This window comes from Ahaetulla prasina, chromosome 1, assembly GCF_028640845.1.
Source record: "Ahaetulla prasina isolate Xishuangbanna chromosome 1, ASM2864084v1, whole genome shotgun sequence".
NCBI classification, from domain to species: domain Eukaryota; kingdom Metazoa; phylum Chordata; class Lepidosauria; order Squamata; family Colubridae; genus Ahaetulla; species Ahaetulla prasina.
In genome coordinates, this window is record NC_080539.1 from 134,970,924 (window position 1) to 134,994,339 (window position 23,416).

The following is a 23,416-nucleotide window of genomic DNA, read 5'->3' on the forward strand; positions in this document are numbered from 1 at the left end:
TGAAGAGCTCAGAGAAATTTTTAGAAAAAAAACTAGTGAGTAGTGAAGACCAGTACTTTTATGTGGAAGTGAGATTCCTTGTTTAGAAAAAAAAAAACCCAGAAACTGAAAGGATTTGAGGTGAAAGGAGTGCGAAATCTCAGCCTTCTTGAAAGACAGTACTCAAGAAAAATATCTAAATGAATGGAAGAATTGGATTGATTATATTCAAAATAGATATCAGATTAAGAAATTTCAGATTGCCTTTGAATGAAGGATGTTGTTTTTGATTTTAATGGAAGAAGTCAGGTTATGTGAAAGAGAAGGATTATAATTGTGTTAGATTTTAAAAATTTAAACTATGACAACCATTTTATAAGGAGAGAAGTTTTCCTGCTTCCATGATGAGACCATCTATAGCATGCTCTTTGAATTACAAAAGCCTCAAAGTTTCCTGAAACTGTTCTACTACAGCTTATATCCTTTGGCTACACACTATTTTTAATAAAGGCAAGTAGCAGTCCTGCAAGGAAAATCTAATGTATACAACTACCGGTATTTCTGAATAGAAAAATACTAAGGAACTAAAATCCAGAAAATTAGGTATTAAGTTCCCACTTCAAATGCAAGCTACATACAGACAGTCCTCAAGTTACAATCATTTGTTTAGCAGCCATTCAAAATTATAAAGGCACTGAAAAAAGTGATTTATGACCATTTTTCAGAGTTATGATTTTTGCAGCATCCCCATGATCACGTGATCAAAATTCAGATGCTTTGCAACTGGTTCATATTTATGACTTTTGCTGTGTCCCGGGGTCATGTGATCCCCTTCTGAAAAGCAAAGTCAATGGGAAAGCCACATTCACTTAACCTTGTTACTAAACAAACGCAGATTCACTTAACAATTGTGGGGAAAAAAGGTTGTAAAAAGGGGCAAATCTCACTTAACTATCTTGCTTAGCAACAGAAATTTTGGGCTCAATTGTGGTCATAAGTTGTGGACTACCTGTAATTTGTTTCATAGTTGATTCTAAACCAAAGCTTATAACCCTAACAACAACAGGACATACCAACCTCAACTGTGGTTTTAGTTGGTTAATAAGAGACAAAATTAGGAGCTAGACAAACATTTATTCTGATCTGAAGCAATTCTTGTTAAAGCCAATTATTTTACTTCCTGAAGTTCTTTCAGCAGCAATGGATGCGCAAATTTTCACTTCATATTTCATTTCAGTCGTACAATTTCGACAAGTTAAAGCTAAAGGTTCCCCTCGCACATATGTGCTACTCGTTCCAGACTCTAGGGGGCGGTGCTCATTTCCGTTTCAAAGCCAAAGAGCCAGTGCTGTCCGAAGACGTCTCTGTGGTCATGTGGCCGGCATGACTAAACGCCACAGGCACACGGAATGCTGTTACCTTCCCCCCAAAGATGGTCCTATTTTTCTAATTGCATTTTTTTCGAACTGCTCGGTTGGCAGAAGCTGGGACAAATAACGGGAGCTCACCCCATTATGCGGCACTAGGGATTCGAACTGCTGAACTGCCAACCTTTTGATCAACAAGCTCAGCGTCTTAGTCACTTGTCCCTTTTGACAAATTGTTTGTAACTAATTTCCTATTGATTTTCTCCAATAAATTATCTATTTCCACTATGAATTAATTGAAATATTTCTTTCATTTTGCATTACCAACAGCACATCTATCCCGTCGTTCTTCTGCATTGTGTTTCCATACCCTATTGCCATACCCTATTCCAGATTTTTCCACTCTTCTTATAGCCCTTAAACTAATATAAGTAACCTAATGTATTTTTCTTAGGGATTAAGATTTAGAGCTAGATCCTATTTCAGATTCTATAAACTCTCTAACAAAGTAAAGTGCTCAGAAATAGTGTTCATGTTTGACAACATACAATCCTGTATATTTAGAGGTGAATTAAGCCCTCAAATATCCATCAAGGTATTTAATGTTCTATTCAAGTAATACCAAGTATACTGTTAGTAGCAATGGAGATAAGTGCCATACTAAAATCTGTTTTTCTTATCATGGGATTACATCTCTGGTATATATTTAACACCTCTTCTTGGATGTATCTATTTATAGTATTAATATTCTTAATAAAATATATTATAGTAATTATAATAATAATATATTTAATACCTCTTCTTGGAGATAGATAGCTATATTATATACTATTTATAGTATGAATAATATTACTAATTATATTATATTAATTATATAATTATTTTTCATATGCTTCAAAGTAATTCAGAGAAGAGTATTTACTTACACTGGTGACATGAGTTGCATTTTTGTCATAGTATTTTTTCTTCTCATATTTATCCCTGATAAAAAACTCCACAGCTCTGAATAAGTTAGTTTAAGGAAAAGACAAAACAAGAAAACAAAAAAAATATGCATATATTGCATGTATATGTGCGCATGCGCGCACACACACACACACACAAACCAGCATAAAACAACAGACGTTTTCAGTGCAGAAACTGCAATTTTCTGTAATATTTCTAAAGCCAGAACTGAACTACTTCGAATTTAGGATGCCTATTCAATTTTCATTATCGTTCTAGAATGTTTTTTTACATTTTTGATTTTGTAATAGCACCTTTTAATACTTTTATAACCTTAGTATAATCATCTTGATACATAAGACAAATACTACATCATATTTTCTCCAATGATTTTATTCAATATATATTTACATATATATTTACTAATATAGCCTCACTTGCACTATATGCTTTACAAAACTAGTATTTTACCATTTTGCGCCACGGGGTTAGAATAAAATAAACTGTTTTTATCATTCCAAGCATATTCAGTAAATTTCATTAATGGGAATTAGAATTTATGATGGGTCTATAGCTTTATTTCAACTTCTTACTTATTGGATTCGCTCGTCAACCGGTTTGGAAAACTGGAAGCATGAGATCAAAACTGGAATACTGGCGGAAGAGAAATATTATTTTATAAGACAAGACAAGTTTCCTCAATATAAACTTTTCTGCATGATGAGATTCAAGTTTAGCACCATGGTTACGTTCTAATGTGCTACTAATATGCTAATTTTAGCTCTTTATTTTAAATAGGCCACAGGTACCACAGACAACTTTCACAACTTTATACTTAAGCAATGGGACTCTTTTTCCTGTCTTCAATATTCTTGAAGCAAATAGTATCTATCAAACTAAAATGGAAATACGTTTTAAGTTTAAACAGCCTCCTAAGTTCTTTTAAAAAATTACTTTTATGCTTTTGAGAATCTTGACATTTATATTTGGCCATTGTGCAGTATGCATACATCCATTTTAATGTTATCATCATATATAACTACTCCAATTTCCCGGAAAAGGGGAAATGCAAAAAAGGATACTGATCTGTTTGAGGTCTTCGAAAGTTCTCTGGTAAATTAGCTTCATATAGTAATCTTGCCTTGGTATTTCCCATCTCTTGCATGCACTAAAAGCAATGATAAAAAAGTTCAATTTCGTTTAATGCGTGTTAGGATAAACTTGCTGCTATAATAACCATTTTACATAAAAATCATTATAATAAGGCAGATTGGGACATATTCATGAGTAAACATGTAATACATATATATGTAACAGCCTAAAATGTATAAATGTCCAGGTTACTACTTTTGAGCTAATGATAATTCCCCTAATATGATAAGAGTTATTGAAACTTTTGAACAGTTTTCTTCAAAGGTTATTATGAATGTAAGCCTCTTTGCTCAATCTGAGACATCCATGATAGACACAGCAGCCTCTCACTCCAAACCATCAATATCCCCATGAGGGGCAATGCAGGCACAGAGTCGTGCAAAGAATGAAATCATCAAACAGAAAAACCTGGTTGTTTTAAAACTGTGGGAACAGCTCCAGATGCTGTGAATCACACTGGGGAAAGCATGAGACTAAATTCATTATCCATAGACTCTGATTAAATTTTAGCATTTCCAAGAAGCTGGGATGTCCAGGAGAAGTGAAACACAGAACCAGATGCTTTAGGTAGTACTGTTTCTGTAGAAATTGGTAACGCATCTAGCGGGGAATTACATATGGCTTAATGGCTTGTTTTTAAACTAAATTGTTACTGTGCTATATTATTATTATTTGTTTGTACCAACTACTGAACTCTGTGCAACGTCAGTCTGTGTTCATAACTAAAGCTGGGTATGACTCAATAATTTAATGTTACAATTTAAATCTCAGTCTAATGTCTTTATAAGCAGCTTTTCTTTCCAGTAATTGTTTTGGCCATCTTGGGACTACTTGGGGCACTGTATTTTCTTTTGTAAATTTCTTTTCAGCAGCTGTTATCTTGTGATGGGAATGATTTTTTGGTGATGTATTTGTATTTTAAATTAAAAGGTGTTCATAAATGTTATCCTTTTTTCCCCCCCAATAACATTCATTTTTGTTTATCTCTTGTGAAATTGGTCTGTTTCCAAGGAAGGGCAGTATCCTTTAGCAACATAGATCTATGCTATTTGACTAGAAGGCTAGACTGCTAAAATTATTTCAATTCTTATAGTTTGATCTTTTAACCCCAGAAGGACATGAGCGGATATGAGTGTGCTTGCTATATCTCTCATAGGAAGATTAGGCAAATGAAGTTTGTTCAGTATCCTGCTGGAAAAGAGATTTACCAAGACAGTATCCAAAGCAGAAGGCAGGGCCAGTAGGTAAAGACTCCAAGCCTTCTTGGAGGCAAAGTTTGAGAGCCCCCCCCCAACATTCTACATATAGCCTCAGCTACCCACTATAACAAAGCAGCAAGGTTGAATGCTTTCAGCAAGAGAAACATCTAATGCTATAAGATTTTTAAAATCTATTTCAGCAACATATCTGTATTCTTATTTTAGCACACACTTGTGAATGCCTTGATTTTATAATTTAGAAATATTTATTTTAAATATCTTTTACTGTCATTTTCATCCATTTTAATAAGTTAATCATTAGAATTTGTTTTTAAAACTTTTCATAGGCATAATGATTAAAATTGGTTTGTCAGGCTCGGTAATTTTCAATTTTGTTTGAAGCTACATAATAAAAAACAAATAATTCTAGATCCGGATTATAAACATCTGCATAAATATCAAACCATAAGGTAGTAAATAAGGATGACCTTACATATATTATTCTTTCTGCTTGTAAAAGGAGTGATAAGCAATAGAACTGAAAACTGACATAAACATTTTACAAAAATTATACAAGCTTGGAGACAAAGCAAACTAATATTAGTTCACCATTTTTGAACATTAAAAATTAATGGATAAGTATTTTGAAAAACTAAACATTCAGACGCTAAAGTGCTCCAAATTTTCTTGAAGCAATCAAGTTCAGAATGTGCTATTCTGACCTGCCAGAACACTTGAAACAGACCAATAGATAGTCAAAAAATTTCTGGAATACTTGGAATTGAGGAATGAACAACCGGTTGTGAGCAGAACCTTTTGCACAATCTATCTTTTGCTAATATCCTTGGAATGTACAAGATGCTACTAAGATTGGAAAGAAAAATTCTAACTTGAACACTTGTTCAAGAATAACTTGTTGCAAGATGCAGTTCCCACATAAAAGTGCAGTCAAGAAATAATTATATTGCTACTTAGAAATATTGTTGGGTTTTTTGTTATTTTTAAAATTCTTTCAAATGAGCAAGAGTATTCCTTTTTATTAACATATATTTTGAAACAAACTCTCCCAAAGTCTCTCATAATACAACTTGAAACTTTTTAACCTGTATTTGTTCTGGTGTCCATTGGTCCAAATTGACAGACTTGACTCTGGATATATGCACTCCCAGATTTCGATGTATTCCAGCACATCTGATACAAATAAAGACACCTGTATTCCAGGAAGCCCATCGTGGACCTAAGAGAAATGTATGAAAATTAAACAACTGTATAATACCAAAGTATTTAAATATCTATCCATCCATCCATCCATCCATCCATCCATCCATCCATCCATCCATCCATCCGTGCTATAAAAAGAAAAGTTGTTTTCAGCCTTTTTTAGATTAATTTTTTTAGATTAATTAACGATCAGTATAAAGTCCCCATAGCACCCCTGGATCATATCACTGAAATTCAGTAGTATAATGCCCACTATGTTGCACTGTGAGATTTTTCTACTTTTATTTTTTAAAACCTACCTCACTATCTAACCTCTTGGCGGTATAGAATTGGAAAAAAATCAAATAAAAACAAAAGCAAAAGGAACAAGACAATCAACACAAATCATGCAAATGGCAACCAGAAAATTTTAATCCTGCATAAGAGCAGGGTACAACAGTGTTGTTTTAACAGCTTTACACAATGCCAGAAAGGAAGGAGCTGCTTAAACATCTGAAAGTAAGGAGGTCCATACATTGACTGCAACAGCTATTGCCTAGAATAGGGATTCAGAGTTAGATTTTTTTGCTATGTTCTTGCCAAACAGGCATATTTAAACATGGCAATTTGGTGCCTAACCACCACTATGCAATAATGAATCTTTGTAGGCCATCAACAGCAATCTGAATTGAGCTTATAATGATGACACATATTCCCAAATCTCCAAATGATTTATCCCAGCAGATTCATGTTTAGCAAGCAACATAATATAGATCTTAAGTGACAAGTGGGGGGGGGCATTGAACCCTATAGTACTCTCTACTGAAACATTCATGGCCTTAAACACTGTCCTTCCTACCCTGTTTACAGACCACAACTGCCCACTCACATAGGACAGAGATACAGGGCCCTTATTCCCAGCCCCTGTAAGCTGTCTAGGAAGATACTATGGCGCAGTGGTTAGAGCGCAGTATTGCAGGCTACTTCTGCTGACTGCAATTTGGCAGTTCAAATCTCACCAGGCTCAAGGTTGACTCAACCTTTCATCCTTCCGAGGTGGATAAAATGAGGACCCAGATTGTTGGGGGCAATAGGCTGACACTGTAAAACTGCTTAGAGAAGGCTGTAAAGCACTGTAAAGCAGTATATAACTCTAAACGCTATTGCTATTGCTGGTTTCAAATGTTGCCAAGAGGTCTAACAGAAACAACAGAGCTACACTCCTTGGAACAAGGTCCAGATACACATTTCATCACTGGGTCTGAATCTTGACTGGCAGGAATCTAGATAAACCATTTTTTTCGTAGAATTGTCTGTAGTTGTTAGACCCTTGACACTTAAGGAAACGCTTTCTAGAAAGTTTTTTATTGCGTGTGTGTGTGTGTGTGTGTGTGTGTGTGTGTGTGTACGCATTAATCATGAAATCTCCAAAACCGTAAAGCCTACAAACTTGAAATTTGCCACGTATGTTCGTCGTGGCTTTTAGGTACTCACTAAGAAAGGATTTTTCGAAATGACCATCAGAGCATTAGTATTTAACATGCTCTGATACTAAGGAGTTGTACTCCCCCACTCCACCTGTAAAGAAATCTATACCAAATACAAAACACAGAGGAGTTTCACTTTGTTTTACTTTCACAGCAGCAAGCAGCTTTACTACAGAACAGTTGAGCTAAGCCACAGCCATCCTCCTTCCTGTCTCTTCCTTGCTCACACAGCAAATACAGTTTGACTTTCCAAACACCCCTCAACTCTCTCACACACTGACAGGATGCTAGCCAGATGAATACTGATGGATGCTGCAGGCTGGGATATTGAACCCTCCCCCCCTCTGTTCCAATTGCCAGTTGCATTATATTAACACATTCTGATACTACAGAATTACAGTCTACATTAAGTTTCAGGCTGCAAGTGTCAATTTATCAAACCCAAGCACATAGTTTCGTAGTGAAACACAGGTGTCCAGCTAGTGTAAAATGAAATCTAAAAGCCTGCCAAAAGTAATTCTCACATACAACATACTATATACCTAGTATAATTAAGGTGGAATTACTCTCTTAAAATTTCCCCCTCCCTGGATTCAAGAAACTTTTTGGAAACAGCCCTGACTCTCCTGGTTTTTCCATCTAGGTTTTCCATCAGAGTTGCTGAGCTTTGTCTACCACCTTTTCAAAAACCATCGTTAAAATGTATCAAAAACAGTTGAGTCAAAGGATCATATCCAAGGGAGAAATGGGCACAAATACCTCTTTTAAAATAGATGGCATGACAAACACACACATACACACACACACACACACACAGAGTTTTTTAAAAAAGCACTGAACATTTCTCAGATCCAGCTGCTAACCATCTCCACCCCAACTGCCAGATGGAACCAAGGAGAGATGGTCAAGCCTACAGGTGGCATAACTCACATCACGGATGGTTTTATCTATTATCTTTGGCTTAGGAAGCTCAAACAGATCCAGATAATAAGATTGGATCCTGTTTCGCTCATCCCATTAACTTTATCTGCCAAGAGACTAACAAAATCATCCAGGCATCCTTCTTTATAAAGGCCCAGGTAATCCTGAACAGACCTGCCAAGTGGCAATCTGCAAACAATAAGCATAGTGAAGAGTTCTGCTCTTATTGGTGTTTTATAGACTTAAAGAAAAGCTCTTATAGTGTTCAGCTACATCCATTTTGGATAACACCACCAGCAGAAAGCGTTTAGAAAAAAAATTGTAATGAAATAAATGTAGAAATATATATGTTAAGGGTGTGTAAATGAAAGTACATCCATTTCCATTCGGAAACCCACCCAAGCCTACTAAAAATGCAAAATGTTTTAAGATTTTCGGAACTGCCACCTGATGATGTCACCCCATTTATGGGGTACCTCTATTCATGGATTAAATGCAGCCCCACATCCATCTTTCTGTCAAAATCAATTATAGACAAAATGTCATCAGAAACATTAGTTCAAATGGAAAGATTTAAGCTGTATTGTCTAGTAGAAGAGAAGTCTGTAGACGAAGTGCTGTCAAACCTGTAGAAGTAGACAATATACAATCTGTTGGAAATTGTAGGTAGCCTGTACATGTCCTGATTTTTTTTCCAAGCAGTTTTATTTCAAGTCTTAATTCAGAATTTTTGAGACTATTAGCCCTACTGAACATAGTAAGGTTGAAGAATCTTGAATCAAGTCCGAAACATACAATGTTATACCTGCAAACAATTATAAATTGTCCATTTCAAAGTAAAGCGGCTTTTGTGTCTAACCCTCCAGCTATTTTTTTCTATAGCTCCTTAGGATTTACAGTTAATATGTGTGAAAGCTCTTCAGTCAGCACACTCCCCTGTTATTGATTTTTGTAAGCTGCTCTAGGAGTTTTCTCCAGTTGAAGAATGGGATAAAAATACTTCTGATGATTATGTTGTTATCCTGGTAGAGAGCTGCTTGCTTGGTTAAGGCAAACTTTCTATCCTCTCAAGTGGATTTTAAGAGGTTTATTCAGACATTGTTAGAATTGAAGTTGCTTATCTGTTTAAAGCATTTCTACCCATCAATCCAGAAGGCTCCCAGAGAAGCTAACAGAACATTAATAAACCATAATGAAAGACATACCTAAACGTATCATTGAAACGACATGAGGTAAAGGAAAGGGGGAATTAGGACAAAGGCAAAAAACAACCTCAAGACCGATTTTTAAAATTAAAACTCGTATGAGAAAAACCAAGGGATAAGACCACAAAATGGAGCTGGTTTCTCTGCAGTCAAACAAAAGGAACTACTTTGAACCAGAACACAAAATCAGAGACTTAGATTCTCCTTGTCTTTAACTTATACTCACTATCAGTGAACCTCCATTATGGTTATGGAAAGACCTTCCGACTTTCCGCCGCGAGCTGAAGACCTATTTGTTTGTTCGCGCAGGACTGGCATAGGATTTTAATAGGATTTTAATTAGTTTTAATGTTTTAACATTCTATAATTCGGGGTTTTATTTTAAATGTTTTAATTCGGCCATTTCTATAATAAGTTTTTTAATTATGGCTTTATGTGTACATTGCTGTTGTTTTTTATTATGGCTGTAAACCGCCCTGAGTCCTTCGGGAGAAGGGCGGTATAAAAATTTAATTAAATAAAAATAAATAAAAATAAAAAAATGCATTTAGTAGGAAAGGCTTGGCAACATACTCAGACATAAAAGCTTTAAAAAAAGAACTCCAATAAAGATGTATGTCCAGGACTAGTTTATATTCGTATCAGGTAAATAAATGTATGTACTGTAAGCATATGCTTGGGCATTAGTGTGACTTTGTGATGCATTAAATGTGAAACTAAGACCACAGGGACATTTGTATGACTACCATTCAACTATTTCAACGTAAGGATGATTCAAAAAATACGTATCAGCAAATATATTGTACAAGAAGAAATAATTGTTATTAGATAGTCTCTCTTCGTCCCCCGCTGTTCATGTTAAAGATAAATCAATTTGTTTTGACAATATGATCTAGTCAATAATGGAAGTTACAGTTAGGTACTAAAAGCCCAGAGTCTCTCTAGTCTAGGGAGATGGCCAATGTTAAAATATATCAAAATAAATATATAAAAGACTTTTTTCTCCCAAATTCTGCATACAAACAACACAATAATTTATGTAAGTATGCATTTTGTTACAGCATTATCTGAGACACGCCAGTTAAGTTTGTGGTCTCTCACTAAGGAATAGAGGGCCATGCTGTTGTTCCTTCAAATAGTGCTCAAGGGAAAACTGGTGGAAATGGTAGCTAAGAAGACTGTTCTCTTTGGTGGCTTTGTCTATTTTACCTACCAAAGCAGCTGCAGTCTGGTCCTTGTAGCAATGAGCTGTGCATAAAAGACCCTATTGCCCGGGTTGTGGGGGATGAGGTAAATAGGTAATCTGACCAATATCAGTCTTTGATTCTTTTGAGGTAGAATTTGCTGGCTCCCCAAATGTCCAAGTTTTCCCATTAGAATCTGTAGGGTTAAGGCTGGATGTGGGTAGAAGGACAGACATATATTCAGGTGTGGTGGAAGACCTGCATATAGAAAGATCACATATAGTTTATCGCTGATTGATCAAGTTGAAAAAATAACACAAAATCTTTTAGGATCAGGTGGAAATTCCTGGGAGGAAATGAGGGGAAGAGTTTATACAAATAGGTGGAGGCTTCAGAAGTTAAGCTCTATGCAGGAAATTCTTGACATGTGAATGTGTAGAGATGGATGATCCCAGGAAATCTGGCCCCTTAATTTATTGGGTTGCAGGTCTGCTTCCCAAAAAGCTGTATCTGAAGAACTGTGGCTATTATATATCAGATCCTCTTGCTGCAACTGGCAGAAGTTGCACTAGTGAAGTGAGAAATTCAGATCTGCTGTGGTTTCAGAATAATTTCCCTATACTAGATACCGTAAAGGAAAGAAATATTACTACGCTGAATGATATAGAAAACTATGATTTAGAAATTACTTGATAGCTGACTGGATATTAGACATGCCTTACAGTGTAAAGAGGACAGCATTTTCTAGGCAGCCCAGATATTGAAATCTCAGGAATCTCTGGTAAGAGAGGCAAGAGATTATCTGCTTCCTGTATGTCTGGGAAGGCTAGCTAGTCTCTAGATTGAAAGTAATCTAGGATATTTAAGGAACCACCTCTCCCAAAGTTATATCTACCCATTCCACGAGATCCAGCAGAAACATAAAATGGGTCCCATCTACTCAGTAATGTCATCTGACACGACCCAGGAAAAGAATGTTTTCTGCCATGGTACCTGCTCTTTGAAACATCATTGTCCACAAACTAAGATTGGCTCCCACCCTTTTGGCCTTTACGAAGAGCTTTAATTCATTTAACCTTTTGCCATCTTGTCTGGAAATCCAACTGCAATGGTGAGGATCCTGCTAAGTGGCTACACTGTTAGTAAGCTGGACGGCACTGTCACATATTATTTTTAAAATGTTTTTTTATGGTTTTAATCTGTGTAGCATTAAACTACACAGATTAAACTTGTGTCTGTTTTATTGTTTGTAACCTTCAACTGGGTGAAACAGTGCATCACAGGATAATAATTCTGGGATCAACATACCCGAAATGGACTAGTTTACAGAAAGTGTCCAAAATCTGGAACCAATGGCTCCCGTGGGATTGAAATTAAGACAAATCAGCCAGGGTCATGCTGTCATCAGTCTCGGCTCTCCCTGCCAGCTTCAGAATAACCGAGTTGGAAGAGTTGGAAAAGTTACATCCTTCAAGGAAAGTCAAGAATAAAGCTGGCAGGAAGTTGGAAGTTGCTCCTGCTTCCAACTGCTTTTTTGACCACTCATGTTTATGTAAGGAAATAACTCTGAAATGGTGACCTAATGGGTCACAGATTATCTTGTAGCTTTTGTTTTTACTGTGTTTTAATTGTAAAATTTTGGTTATTTTTTTTGCATAGGCTTTTTATGTTTTAACTCTGTGAGCCTCCCAGAATCACGTGAGATGGGTGGCTATATAAACTGAACAAATAAATCAATACAATAGGATCTCTATTCAGAACCAACCAAAACATTTGAGATCTAGGATGCCTACCCATTTCCTTTATTTTTTGACACCGTAATGATTAAGTAAAACCCTAAAAACCTTGGCTTCACCACAAGCAGAAAAGCAATGGTTTAGAAAATATCTAGGTTAGAGTAGTCTATAAAGGTCATCCCCTTGGGTAGCTTGGTAGCATATCATGATCAAACAACTCATTTAAAATTTACAGGGTTTGAATTCCCTTGGAGACAGTGGTGTCATGGACTTTCTTATATAGAAGAGTGAAACTACTATGTAAAAGAAAGAAAAAAGGGGCATAAAACCTTCCTGGAGTCTCTGGGAGTTAATTCTTTGTCATTTTCCTCCCAATAACTATTTTTCTTTGTTCACTTTCTTAGGGGACAGAGAACTATGCGAGAAACTGGCATCTAGGGAATTCATGCACAGAGACTGAGGAAATATCCTCCTACTAGCTATGCTTCTTCTTTTTCCTGACTTAAGAGGACTTCTGAGGAATAAAATGACAAGTAGCAGCAGCATTTCCACGTTCGGTGCTTTTGGGGATTGCCCTTATTGCAAGTATCCATGAGTGGAAAGTATGATGGTGCTTCTCTGTACTAAGCCTTCCCATACCTACATATGCATTGCTGTGGAGCCAGCTTTCTTACAGAGCCCTGGTAGCCCAGTGGTTAGAATGCAGTTTTGCAGACAAATTCTGCCCACAGCCTGAAGTTCAATCCTGACAGGAATCAAGGTTGACTCAACCTTCCATCCTTTCGAGGTTGGTAAAATGAAAACCCGGATTGTTGGGGCAATATGCAAATAATGCCACTACATTATAAACGGCCCAGAGAGTGAGGTAAAGCGCTGTGGGGCAGTAAGCCTAAATGCTATTGCTATTAAGGGGGAGCTATGTTTCCAGAATACAAAGAACCGGTAGGATGACAACAAGCAATAACCACTTGCCTGATGAGCACTATAAATCCAGATGGAATGTGGGCCAATCATTACCAGTAACAGGAAACTGCTGGGTCTCACCTGTATTATGTCACCCTTCAAATCTGCACATGGGCCTTGAGAAGTGGCACAGGTTTTCTCTGTTACTGCTTTCAACATAGCCACAATGGGAAGGTTGATGGAATGGGAAGGATAGGAAATCAACAACTGTGTCTCTTGGGGCTGCTGTTTGAAAAGATGAATCCTGAAAATGGCAGCCCTGATATTTGAAAAGCTCTCCCTAGGTATCTTGGGACAATAAAAGCCTTCCCAGGCCTTCAGAGGCCATGGGTGTCTGGGAAAATGTAAAGGAACAAGGGGAAAGGAAAAATAGAGAAGAAACCACTATCTTCAGAAAGAAGAAAAGCTTCTAATGTTTTTAAAATCAATTATATCGTTCTCACATGCAGCCTCTTATATCAGAAGCCTGAGATCTGTTAATAAAAAAACTCTGCATAAATTCCAGCACGAATGTTTGAAGGGGAAAAAAAACCCAGGAATAACAACTTTTTATATTTTACTAGGGTGTTTTTTTGTTGGATCTGTATACACAAGACTAACTTGGTTCTTTTCTTTTATTTCCAAACATTGACCAAAATATCTAATTTGAGAGGGAACTGTATTTTTAAAATTCAGAGATAATCTTTGATATTGTGGCTTTCATTTATTAGAAATCATTTTGAATAATCTGGTCTTCTTAACTATAACACACATTAAACAAATATAGATTACATCAAAATTACCAATGATAGAAAGATGTACTATATTTCAAAGGATATGTTTCAATGGTTTATTATATTACAGAGCAAGCTACTTAAAATGTTGTAATGCTTATGTTCTATAACATAGCATGTCCAACAATCCCAAAAATCTGTCTTTCTTTATCCAACTATAACTAATATTTATGCAGAAGAAAGTCATGTAGAGGATTGTAATATTGAACCTTGTACATCTTTTGGACAGAGATTAAACAATTTGTAATAGAAGTCAAAATATAATATCAGTAATTCCAACTGAACTAGTTTCTAGATAAATATCGTTTGAAAGTATTATTAAAGATCACTGAAAAAAATCAATATACAAGCAAAATATTAATCTTACTTTGGTCTAAAGGTCTTACTTTGAACATATTATTGTGAAAAGAACTTTTTCTTAAAATGAAAGTGTCATTTTCTACATTACTGCATATAGATAGAAGGCAATGACAGTTTTCAGAATTTCAATTAACATAAAAAATTACTATTAATATTTACTCTGAATGCCTAATAGTTTTAATATCCTTGTCAGTGAGCAGTGCCAAAACATATTTCTATATTATAAAAAGAAGTATGACTTTGAATATTACTCATCTTTCTGTAGTTCAGATTATCTTTATTATATTGATTTAGCTACAAGATAAAATGCAGGGTGATGATGACCACAGTATCCCCTGTGCTTCTCCTGGTGTGGGAAGCCAGAAAATAGCTTTCTTGACATCTGTTAATCCCAGAGGGTTCTATAGTTTCTCTATTAGCTAGCCTTTCCTGATATTCAATGAATTGTAACTTAAAGCAAATCAAACTGATTACCAGACCAATTCACTTGGTTAATGGTTCCACCTAGTGGCCAAGTCTATGTATGCACACAATGAGCAAGTTAAGCCATTAAAAGGGTGGGGTTCTGTTCTTATCATTATTTGAAACCAAAGATAATAAAAATATGACTAGCAAAAGTGCCTACTGAATGACTGTATAAAAGAAATAGGATTCATCTCTTAAATGCACAAAACTATCAAGTTCATACAGAAAAAGTAATATTATCGTTGCACTTATTTCAAGGACGGAAAAATGATGTGATGCTTATGGGAACCACAGATATTTTGGTATCCACAAGATCTTCTGACTCAGACAAATTTCTGCATACATGCACTCATCCATACATACAAACATAAACACATAAAACAGGAAGCTGGCAATTACAAATGAAAGCATCAGCTTTCAAGTATGATCCAATTTATATGAGTGATAATATTTCTGGTTGAAGGCTGTAGAAGTCTATACAGATAACTGCGTTAAAAAAATATGTGGCAATTATTAGTAGTTAGTTTAGACCAGGGAAAATCAGAAAATGTGGGAAATCAACTCAAGATTGGTTCTTTTTGTTATTATTAGGAGAGAAGAATGAATGTCAGGTTTTCAAGATTCGGTTATTATATAGCCTATATCAATTAAACAGAATTCTGGTATTTATTTTTCCTGATCTGGTCTACCTCAAAAGAGCTGACAGAGGCACACTGTCATTTTTTAAAAAAATAAAATGGTCATGGCTTGACATTTATTCTGAAGTAATATGAGATTAAAGATATTTTATTGATTTATATGCAGTATTTTTATTAAAAATTAGTATTTCTATTCTAATAAATACAGCGAAATGTATAATAAAAGTACTAAAATGCTTCAATCATTCTTTAGAACACAAGCACATGATTAGGTCAACTGATAACAAGAAAAATCAATTTAAGCAGGTTTCCTTGGTGGTAAAAAGCATGGAAACTTTTTTTTGGGGGGGGGGGGAAGGCTCCATTAGAAATAGGTCCATGGCAGCATGCTATGCAACCTGAATTTATAGAAATGAAAATTAATGACTTGTTATATTTTATTCTGTGTATCTTTCTAGTACACAAAGCAAAGAAACTTTGGACAGCTGTAAATGATGACTTTTAAGTCACAATCTAAAATTGGCTGCCTAAACCCTTGGTGAAAAAGCAATCCGATCTTTAAGTGTTCCAACCTGAAAGTTTATCAGTAGATAATGCAGGACCTGGATATCCCTTCTGGTCCTTTTATTCGATACATCATTGCTTTATTGCTTCTTGGAATCAATCATCTTTGGAAAGCTAGCTAAAATTCAACTGACAGGAAATTCTGAAAGCCCAACTGTTGATTGTTTTCTTTAATCACAGAGTTGACTCCACTGTACTTTCTACTATTTTTTTAGCCCTATGCTTTGTTACTTTGCATTATTTTTCATGCCAAAGTAGAACTTTGAAATGTCAACTGCTATGTTTTAACTGCTTCAATTTCTTTAGGGCTGAGTCTAATTAAAGTCAAATAGGATGCATTGAACAAATGACAGTATATACACATTCTTAACTGTCAGACACATTCTTGTCAAACCCTTTGGACAAATGTCTTGCTGTGCTGTAATAAGCCTGTTCAAGCTGCAGGCTCTAAATCTCTAGTGTGGGTTTTTTTCCTGCCTTTTGTGGTTTAAAAAAAGGAATTCCAATGAAGCTTTACAAACTTTAATATAAATACCTCCATAATTTAAAATGCCTTTTTTTCTTTCTGTCCTCTAAATTAGCGTCCCTCTCTTTAATAAGCCATTTTTTTTCTCTGGGTTAGGGATAATGTGGGACTTGCTGTTCCAGATGTTATTTCTGAACAATATATACTATACGTGGATATGAATTCCCTAAGAATAGGTGGCTTATTATCATATCTGTCTGGTCTGAAGATCCAGAAAATGACATATTACTATTAATGTTTGTAGAAAACCTAGGCATAAAAAACAACATTGAAACAGTTGCATCTGAAACATCTTTCTCTTGTTTAGTTTACTGCAGGACTTAATTTACCTAATATATTATAACTGAAAAAAGATTCAAATATTTCCAGTTCTATTGTACTTTTTAAACCAGCGGTCATCAACTGGTGGTCTGTGGACCACTGATGGTCCATGAGAAAGTTTTGGTGGTCCGAAGAAAAATTATTTCCATTTTTTATATGGCACTAAATCAGGGGTCCTTGTGAGTCTTTTTGTGTGGGTTGGAGGGGGGCAGAAATTCCAACAGGGTCTGCTTCAGCCTCCTGGTGTAGGGCTTCGGGCGAAGACTGGAGGGAAGTGCCGCTGGTGATGAAGAGCCGGAGGGCCTTGTTCCAGTGGGACTGCATCATAGCCTGGAACTGGTTGACTGTCTCAGCCTGCTGAGCCTCCAGGCACGGTACCTGTCCTTGCACTCCCTCAGGTCTTCCCTTTGCTTGGAAAGCCTATGATCATAGTCATCAGCGAGGTGCTTCTCAGGCAGATCCAATTTGAACTGAGCCAGCTTTTTTGCCAACTCTTTCTTGTGGTGGCTGCTTAGCTCCAGCAACTGCTTCCTATTGGGACCCTAAGGAGCCTAGGAGGGGAAGTGAGGAGGGGCTGGGAGGGGAGAGGTGAGTAGAGGCTGGCGAAGTGCCCCTTCACATGAGTGACATCAAGTTGGCCCTGCCCACCCAGTCACATGACCACCTAGCCATGCCCACCCAGCCAGTCATTAGGCAGATCCTATTAGTGGTCCACCGGATTTAAAATTATGAATTTAGTGGTCCCTGAGGCCCGAAAGGTTGGGGACCCCTGATTTAAACATGCAGTTCTATACATACATACACACACACACACACACAAACAACACTGAGCAACAATGTACCCTTAGTAATTTGTCTAATCCTACTGAGAGCACAAATTTGACTATAAGGCAAACTTGACTTGCATCTTCCTTAATAATTTATATATGTATTATCAAGCTAGAAATGAAAACACAAAACACAGTATAAATGAATACCAAATCACCTTGAACATACAGTGAGAAAGCATTCAAGGAAGCATTTATGACAAAAAACTAAAATTCCCTCCCCTCAAAGAAGAGTTATTTGCCTAAAGAAATGAGATGCAAACTCACCAAGATTTATATGTTGTTGCTAATCTAATACAGCTGCAGGCATAAATTTGAGACTGCACATATGGATCAAAGAAACATCCCTTTAAAAGTAATAAATGGTGCTGAAAATGAAGGGCAAAACCATGTGCACAGGTTAATTATCAATATAGTAATTAGCAATAGCACATTGAAGAAAAGTAATTCTCCACTGGCATTTCACAAGTGACTTCTATCTAAATTTAAACAACAACAACAACAACAACAACAACAATAATAATATCTTCAGATAACACATATCTGGGAAATGGTAAAGAACTTTCATCGGGAAAAAAATGCAATGAAGGAAAGGGTAACAATAAGAGTTGAAAGGGACTTTGGAGGTTTTCTAGTCCAACCCACAGCGTAAGCAGAAAAGCCTATTCCATTCTGACAAATGGCTGTCCACTCTCTTCTTAAAAACCTCCAGTGGTGGAGCACCTACAAGTTCTGGAGGCAAGCCATTCCACTGATTAATTATTCTCACTGTCAGGAAATTTCTCCTTAGTTCTTAAGTTGGATCTCTCCTTGATAAGTTTCTACTCATTGCTTCCTGTCCTGCCTTCAGCTGCTTTGGAGAATAGGTCGACCCCTTCCTCTCTGTGACAGCAAATATCCAAATATTGGAAGACTAAATAAATAAAAAAAATATTCTTTGCTTGCTTTGAGGTGGAGACATCAGAAACAGCTAAAATACAGCTGCCAGACCATTGTAGCCCCCACCTCATTGTGGAGGAACAGGAGGTGAGGACTGTTGCCCCTAGAAAGGCTGCTGGTCCTGACAGTATCCCTGGCCGAGTGCTGAAGAGACTATGCTAATCAATTGGCTGGAGTCTTTACCAGGATCTTCAATCGGTCTTTATCCCAGTCCACTATTTCATCTTGTTTGAAGGCTTCCGCTATTGTTCCGCTGCCGAAGAAGCTCCCTATCAATAACCTCAACAATTACAGACCTGTGGCACTCACTCCTTTCATCACGAAATGCTTTGAGAAATTGGCCTGTCGGCACATCACTTCTGGTTTTCCGCATACATTTGATAAACACCAGTTTGCATACAGAAGAAATAGATCTACAGAGGACGCTATAGCCATCACTCTTCACACTGCATTGACTCATCTGGAACAGTGGGGGGGAGGGGGCTATGTGAGGATGCTTTTTGTAGATTTTAGTTCTGCATTTAACACAATTCTTCCACATAGACAAGACTAGTGTCTAAACTTATGGACCTTGGGCTTTCTCGTTCAATCTGTCTTTGGATTATGGATTTCCTGTCTGGACGGTCTCAGAGGGTCAGATTAGGTAATCATATCTCCTCAGCCCTTATTCTTAACACTGGTACACCACAGGGTTGCGTGTTGAGTCTCTTACTCTATACTCTTTATGTACATGACTGCATTCCCACTCACGCCAGTAATACTATTATTAAATTTGCAGATGATGCAACAGTGTTAGGACTCATCTCCGGGGGGGGGGGGAATGAGTTTGCCTATCTAGATGAGGTGGACCGGTTGCTTTCATGGTGTGGAGACAATAATTTGGTCCTTAACACCAATAAGACCAAGGAGCTTATAGTGGACTACAGAAGAAATAGATCAGATATCCAGCCCTTGGTTATCAATGGAGACCAAGTGGAGCAAGTGGCCAGTTTTAAGTTTTTGGGTGTTATCATATAAGAGGACCTGATCTGGGAAGCTCACATTGCAGCACTGGTCAAAAGGGCCCAGCAGAGATTATACTACATGAGACTCCTCAGGATACAACAACTGAATGAAAAATTGCTGGTGACCTTCTACCTCTGCACTTAACTTACTACACCTGTGTATGGTTTGCTAATTGCACATAGATAGGACAGTGGTCCGAGGGTTAACATCATTGCCCAGAGGATCATTGGTTGCCCTCTCCCCTCTTTGGAAGAGCTTTATAGCTCCCGTTGTCTTAAGAAAGTTCAAAACGTTCTTAAAGATCAATCTCATCCTGGGCACCCTTTTTTTGAACTATTGCCATCTGGCAGACAGTACAGGACAATGAAAACAAGGACAAAAAGGCTGAAAAACAGTTACTATCCCAGAGTAGTAACTATGTTGAATTCTATTGTATAGTGCAATATTAATGCAGTATCAGTGGTTTTCAATTCAATTGTGTAGAATGTAAAGGATGTGTGTTTATGTTTTTTTTTTATAGTATTCTCATATATTATGTACACTGAAGATGGCATTTAATTTCGTTGTACGAGGTGCAATGACAACGAAGTAAACTTAAAACTTAAACTTAACTGCTATCAAGTCACCCTTAGTCCTCTTTGTTAGACTAAACATACCCAGTTCCCGGAACTGTTCATTGTTATGCTTTACCCTCCGGTCCCCTAATCATCTTTGTTGTTATTCTCTGCTCTTTCCAGAGTCTCAACATCTTTTTTGTATCTTGGTGATCAAATCTGGACGCAGTATTCCAAATGTGGTTTTTAAAGGTTAATAATCCTTTCCCCCTTTTTTCTTAAATAACATTGTGATTCCAATTTTATATACACATATAGAAACTTCAGTATTTCACACTAAAAAAGAACCTTTCAGATCTTTCAGAATAATTAAGAAGGCAGCATATAGTTACCTTCCCAAAATCTTTTTGATCAACCATGACCAAGAGTTTGAGTATAATTTATCAGCAGATGAATTCCAAGATCATTTGAGTTAGAAGAGATAAATGATAATGTAAATATGTGTGAATCTTAATTAAACTGTAAAAATATTTGTAATATTTTAAATAAAAGTATTAAATTCTCATTTTGATAACTAATTGAACATATTCTCTGGAGACTACTATTCTCAGACCTTAGATTTTTTATATAGTAATTATCAACCTTGATCTAACATTTAGAGATGAAGTTGTCTTCTTATCCTGGAAAAACTACATCCAGAAGGAAGCTGCAAGCTTCAGAGCGTTTAAAATAAATAATAATGGTCTTATTAAAAATGGTTTATTAAGGTTTCTAAATTTAACATGACACAGAATGAAACAAATTCTCAATGTGAAAATGAAGTACAAGGATAGGGACAATGACAGATCTTATTTTTAAAAAAATCATCATTGTCTGAACCACAAGACATAAGGACTGACACAGGTTGGACAGAATTAGCACTTGCAAAATAAATCTGGTATCTTATCAAATAGAAGTAGATTTCTTTTACATTTTAAAGTTTCATCAAATTCTGTACCATAAAGAATATCCAAATAGTATTTAATTTGTTCTTTTTAAGGTAATTTTATCAGAGGCAGACAGAAGGATAACAAAACAGCACAATTTCTCTTAACATATTTTTATAAAAAAAAGCAAAGTATGAATGTTTCATGATTATATATTGAAAAATAAAAATTCAATTAAAAAAATTAAAAAGCCTTACATATGAGGAATTACTATTAAGGACAATGTCAAAGTAAGTAGCAATAAAATTAAGAAAATAACCAAACGATTTAATAAGCTCAATAAAAAAATACCGACCAGAATGTTCTAAAGATTTTAGCATTCTAAAAATGGAAAAGATATCCCTAGCAACAGTAATACAAAACTGTAGTTACACTGTTAAGATGGCTCGATTTTGGTGACTGCCAATGAAATGTGTATTAAATACAGATTAAAGGAAAATCTCCCAATTTATGGAACATATTAAGAAGTCTAAACCACACAGAATTAGGCTAGCATCATTATTTTAAGCTGAATCAAGGAAAAACAATGGGAAAAAAGTCCTCCAGGATGAAAGAACGTTAACAATGGCCTTTCCTTTACTTCCCTACAGGTAGCTTTTTAGCAATTGTCCCACATTGTGACATAAATTTGCCCTTTTACTGAGCTGAGTTTGTGAGCTGAATTTGAGAAACGTTTCCTACCATTTGGGTTCACCCAGCTTCTGACACTGTAAAACAAAGGGAAGCTGAAATAAAATCGTAAGCCCAGTCGTGGTCATGTGATTTTCCACCAGAAACCACTTTGGCTAAATGAAAACTACCTATAATAGAAAGTAACAGAAGGTAAGAAAAAGGAAGCTTCTAAGAGATGCTGAGCATGCTGTAATTGATAGAAAGTCACTTTGAAGATCATAAAAAGCTGGTGCACAGGCCAAGAAGAAAAAGAGAAGGGTGAAGCACATCAACCTTCCTTCCTTGCCAGGTAAGACTTCTCCAAATTTTGTTTCAGGAATAACTAACTACCTGCCCAGAATAGTTCAGCTGAATTTCTGAGCCACAATATTTCTTTCATATATAAAATGAAAACTTCCAGTTTTGCAAAGCTGGCTGGGGAATTCTGGGAGTTGAAGTCCGCCAGGCTTAAAGTTGGCCAAGGTTGGAGACCCCTGCTATATAATGTACTTTGTTTTTACAATTCTTCCAATGGCCACATTTTGCAAGGAATACTTTTAAAGGCAATACAATAAAAGGTATCAAACCACTCTAGCATTGAAATAACATTTAGGAAAGTCAGACACTGCTGTTAACAAGTAAGCCAAAGTCAAAAACAAGGTCCAAAAGACCACTCATCCATAGATTGCAACATAATTTAGAATAAACTGCGTAACTGCACCCATAAGTATATAATCCTTAATCAATGCCACTTTGTTTCTTTCTTGGTAAACATTTTTATTTGCTTATCTTAATCCAGAACCAAACTATCTGGACATAGTAGTTTTATTTTTTTATTTATTAAATTTACATGCTTCTAATCTCACCATGAGGCAACTCTAGGCAAACAAGATAAAAACAATATAAAACATTATAATATTAAAATGATAAACATTAAAATTAACAAAGATGTCTAAAGAAGGAAGCAAGATACAATGGGATGAGGTAGAATCCACAGTCCAATGTTTCCAGTACATCTTAGGACAAGAACATGGAAATAAGAGAAGAATTGTAAAGACAAGTGTATAAATTGTTTCATCTCAGGGTATTTCCATGCATTTCATATATCATCTGATCTCACAATGATTCATTTCAAAGCCAAAATAGATTTGAAGCTTTTTAAATATAGGAACATTTTTCATACTGAAGGGGGCCTGAACTTTGCAGCTTCCAGATATTTAATGTAAATGATGTTTTCTCTTAATAAGGTTTTATCATTATGTTTAAACTTAAACTTTACAGATCAGTTAGTGAATCCTAACAGAATTTATCTCTGTAAATGATAAAACAACTGTGAAAAGCAGTGGTGGCCAAAAATGTGTCAATTTAAATATTTAATGTAGTACATATCAATAAGTATAACCCATACAAATAAAAGATCTCTTGCAGTCCTCCATAATTTTTTAAAGGGATCCTGAGAGAAAAATGTT

At 36.0% G+C, this 23,416-nt stretch overlaps 1 protein-coding gene across 2 annotated transcripts in view; it reads right to left on the reverse strand.

The window, feature by feature from the left end:
* Nucleotides 1–23,416, reverse strand: part of SMAP1 (small ArfGAP 1) — a 78,441-nt gene that overhangs the window by 49,128 nt on the left and 5,897 nt on the right. For both annotated transcript variants that reach the window (XM_058176487.1, XM_058176493.1), the window contains exons 2-4: nucleotides 5,746–5,879; nucleotides 3,374–3,459; nucleotides 2,273–2,348 (exon numbers count right to left, since the gene is read on the reverse strand). In XM_058176487.1, coding sequence (XP_058032470.1) covers nucleotides 2,273–2,348; nucleotides 3,374–3,459; nucleotides 5,746–5,879 — 296 coding nt within the window. The remainder of the gene's footprint in view (nucleotides 1–2,272; nucleotides 2,349–3,373; nucleotides 3,460–5,745; nucleotides 5,880–23,416) is intronic.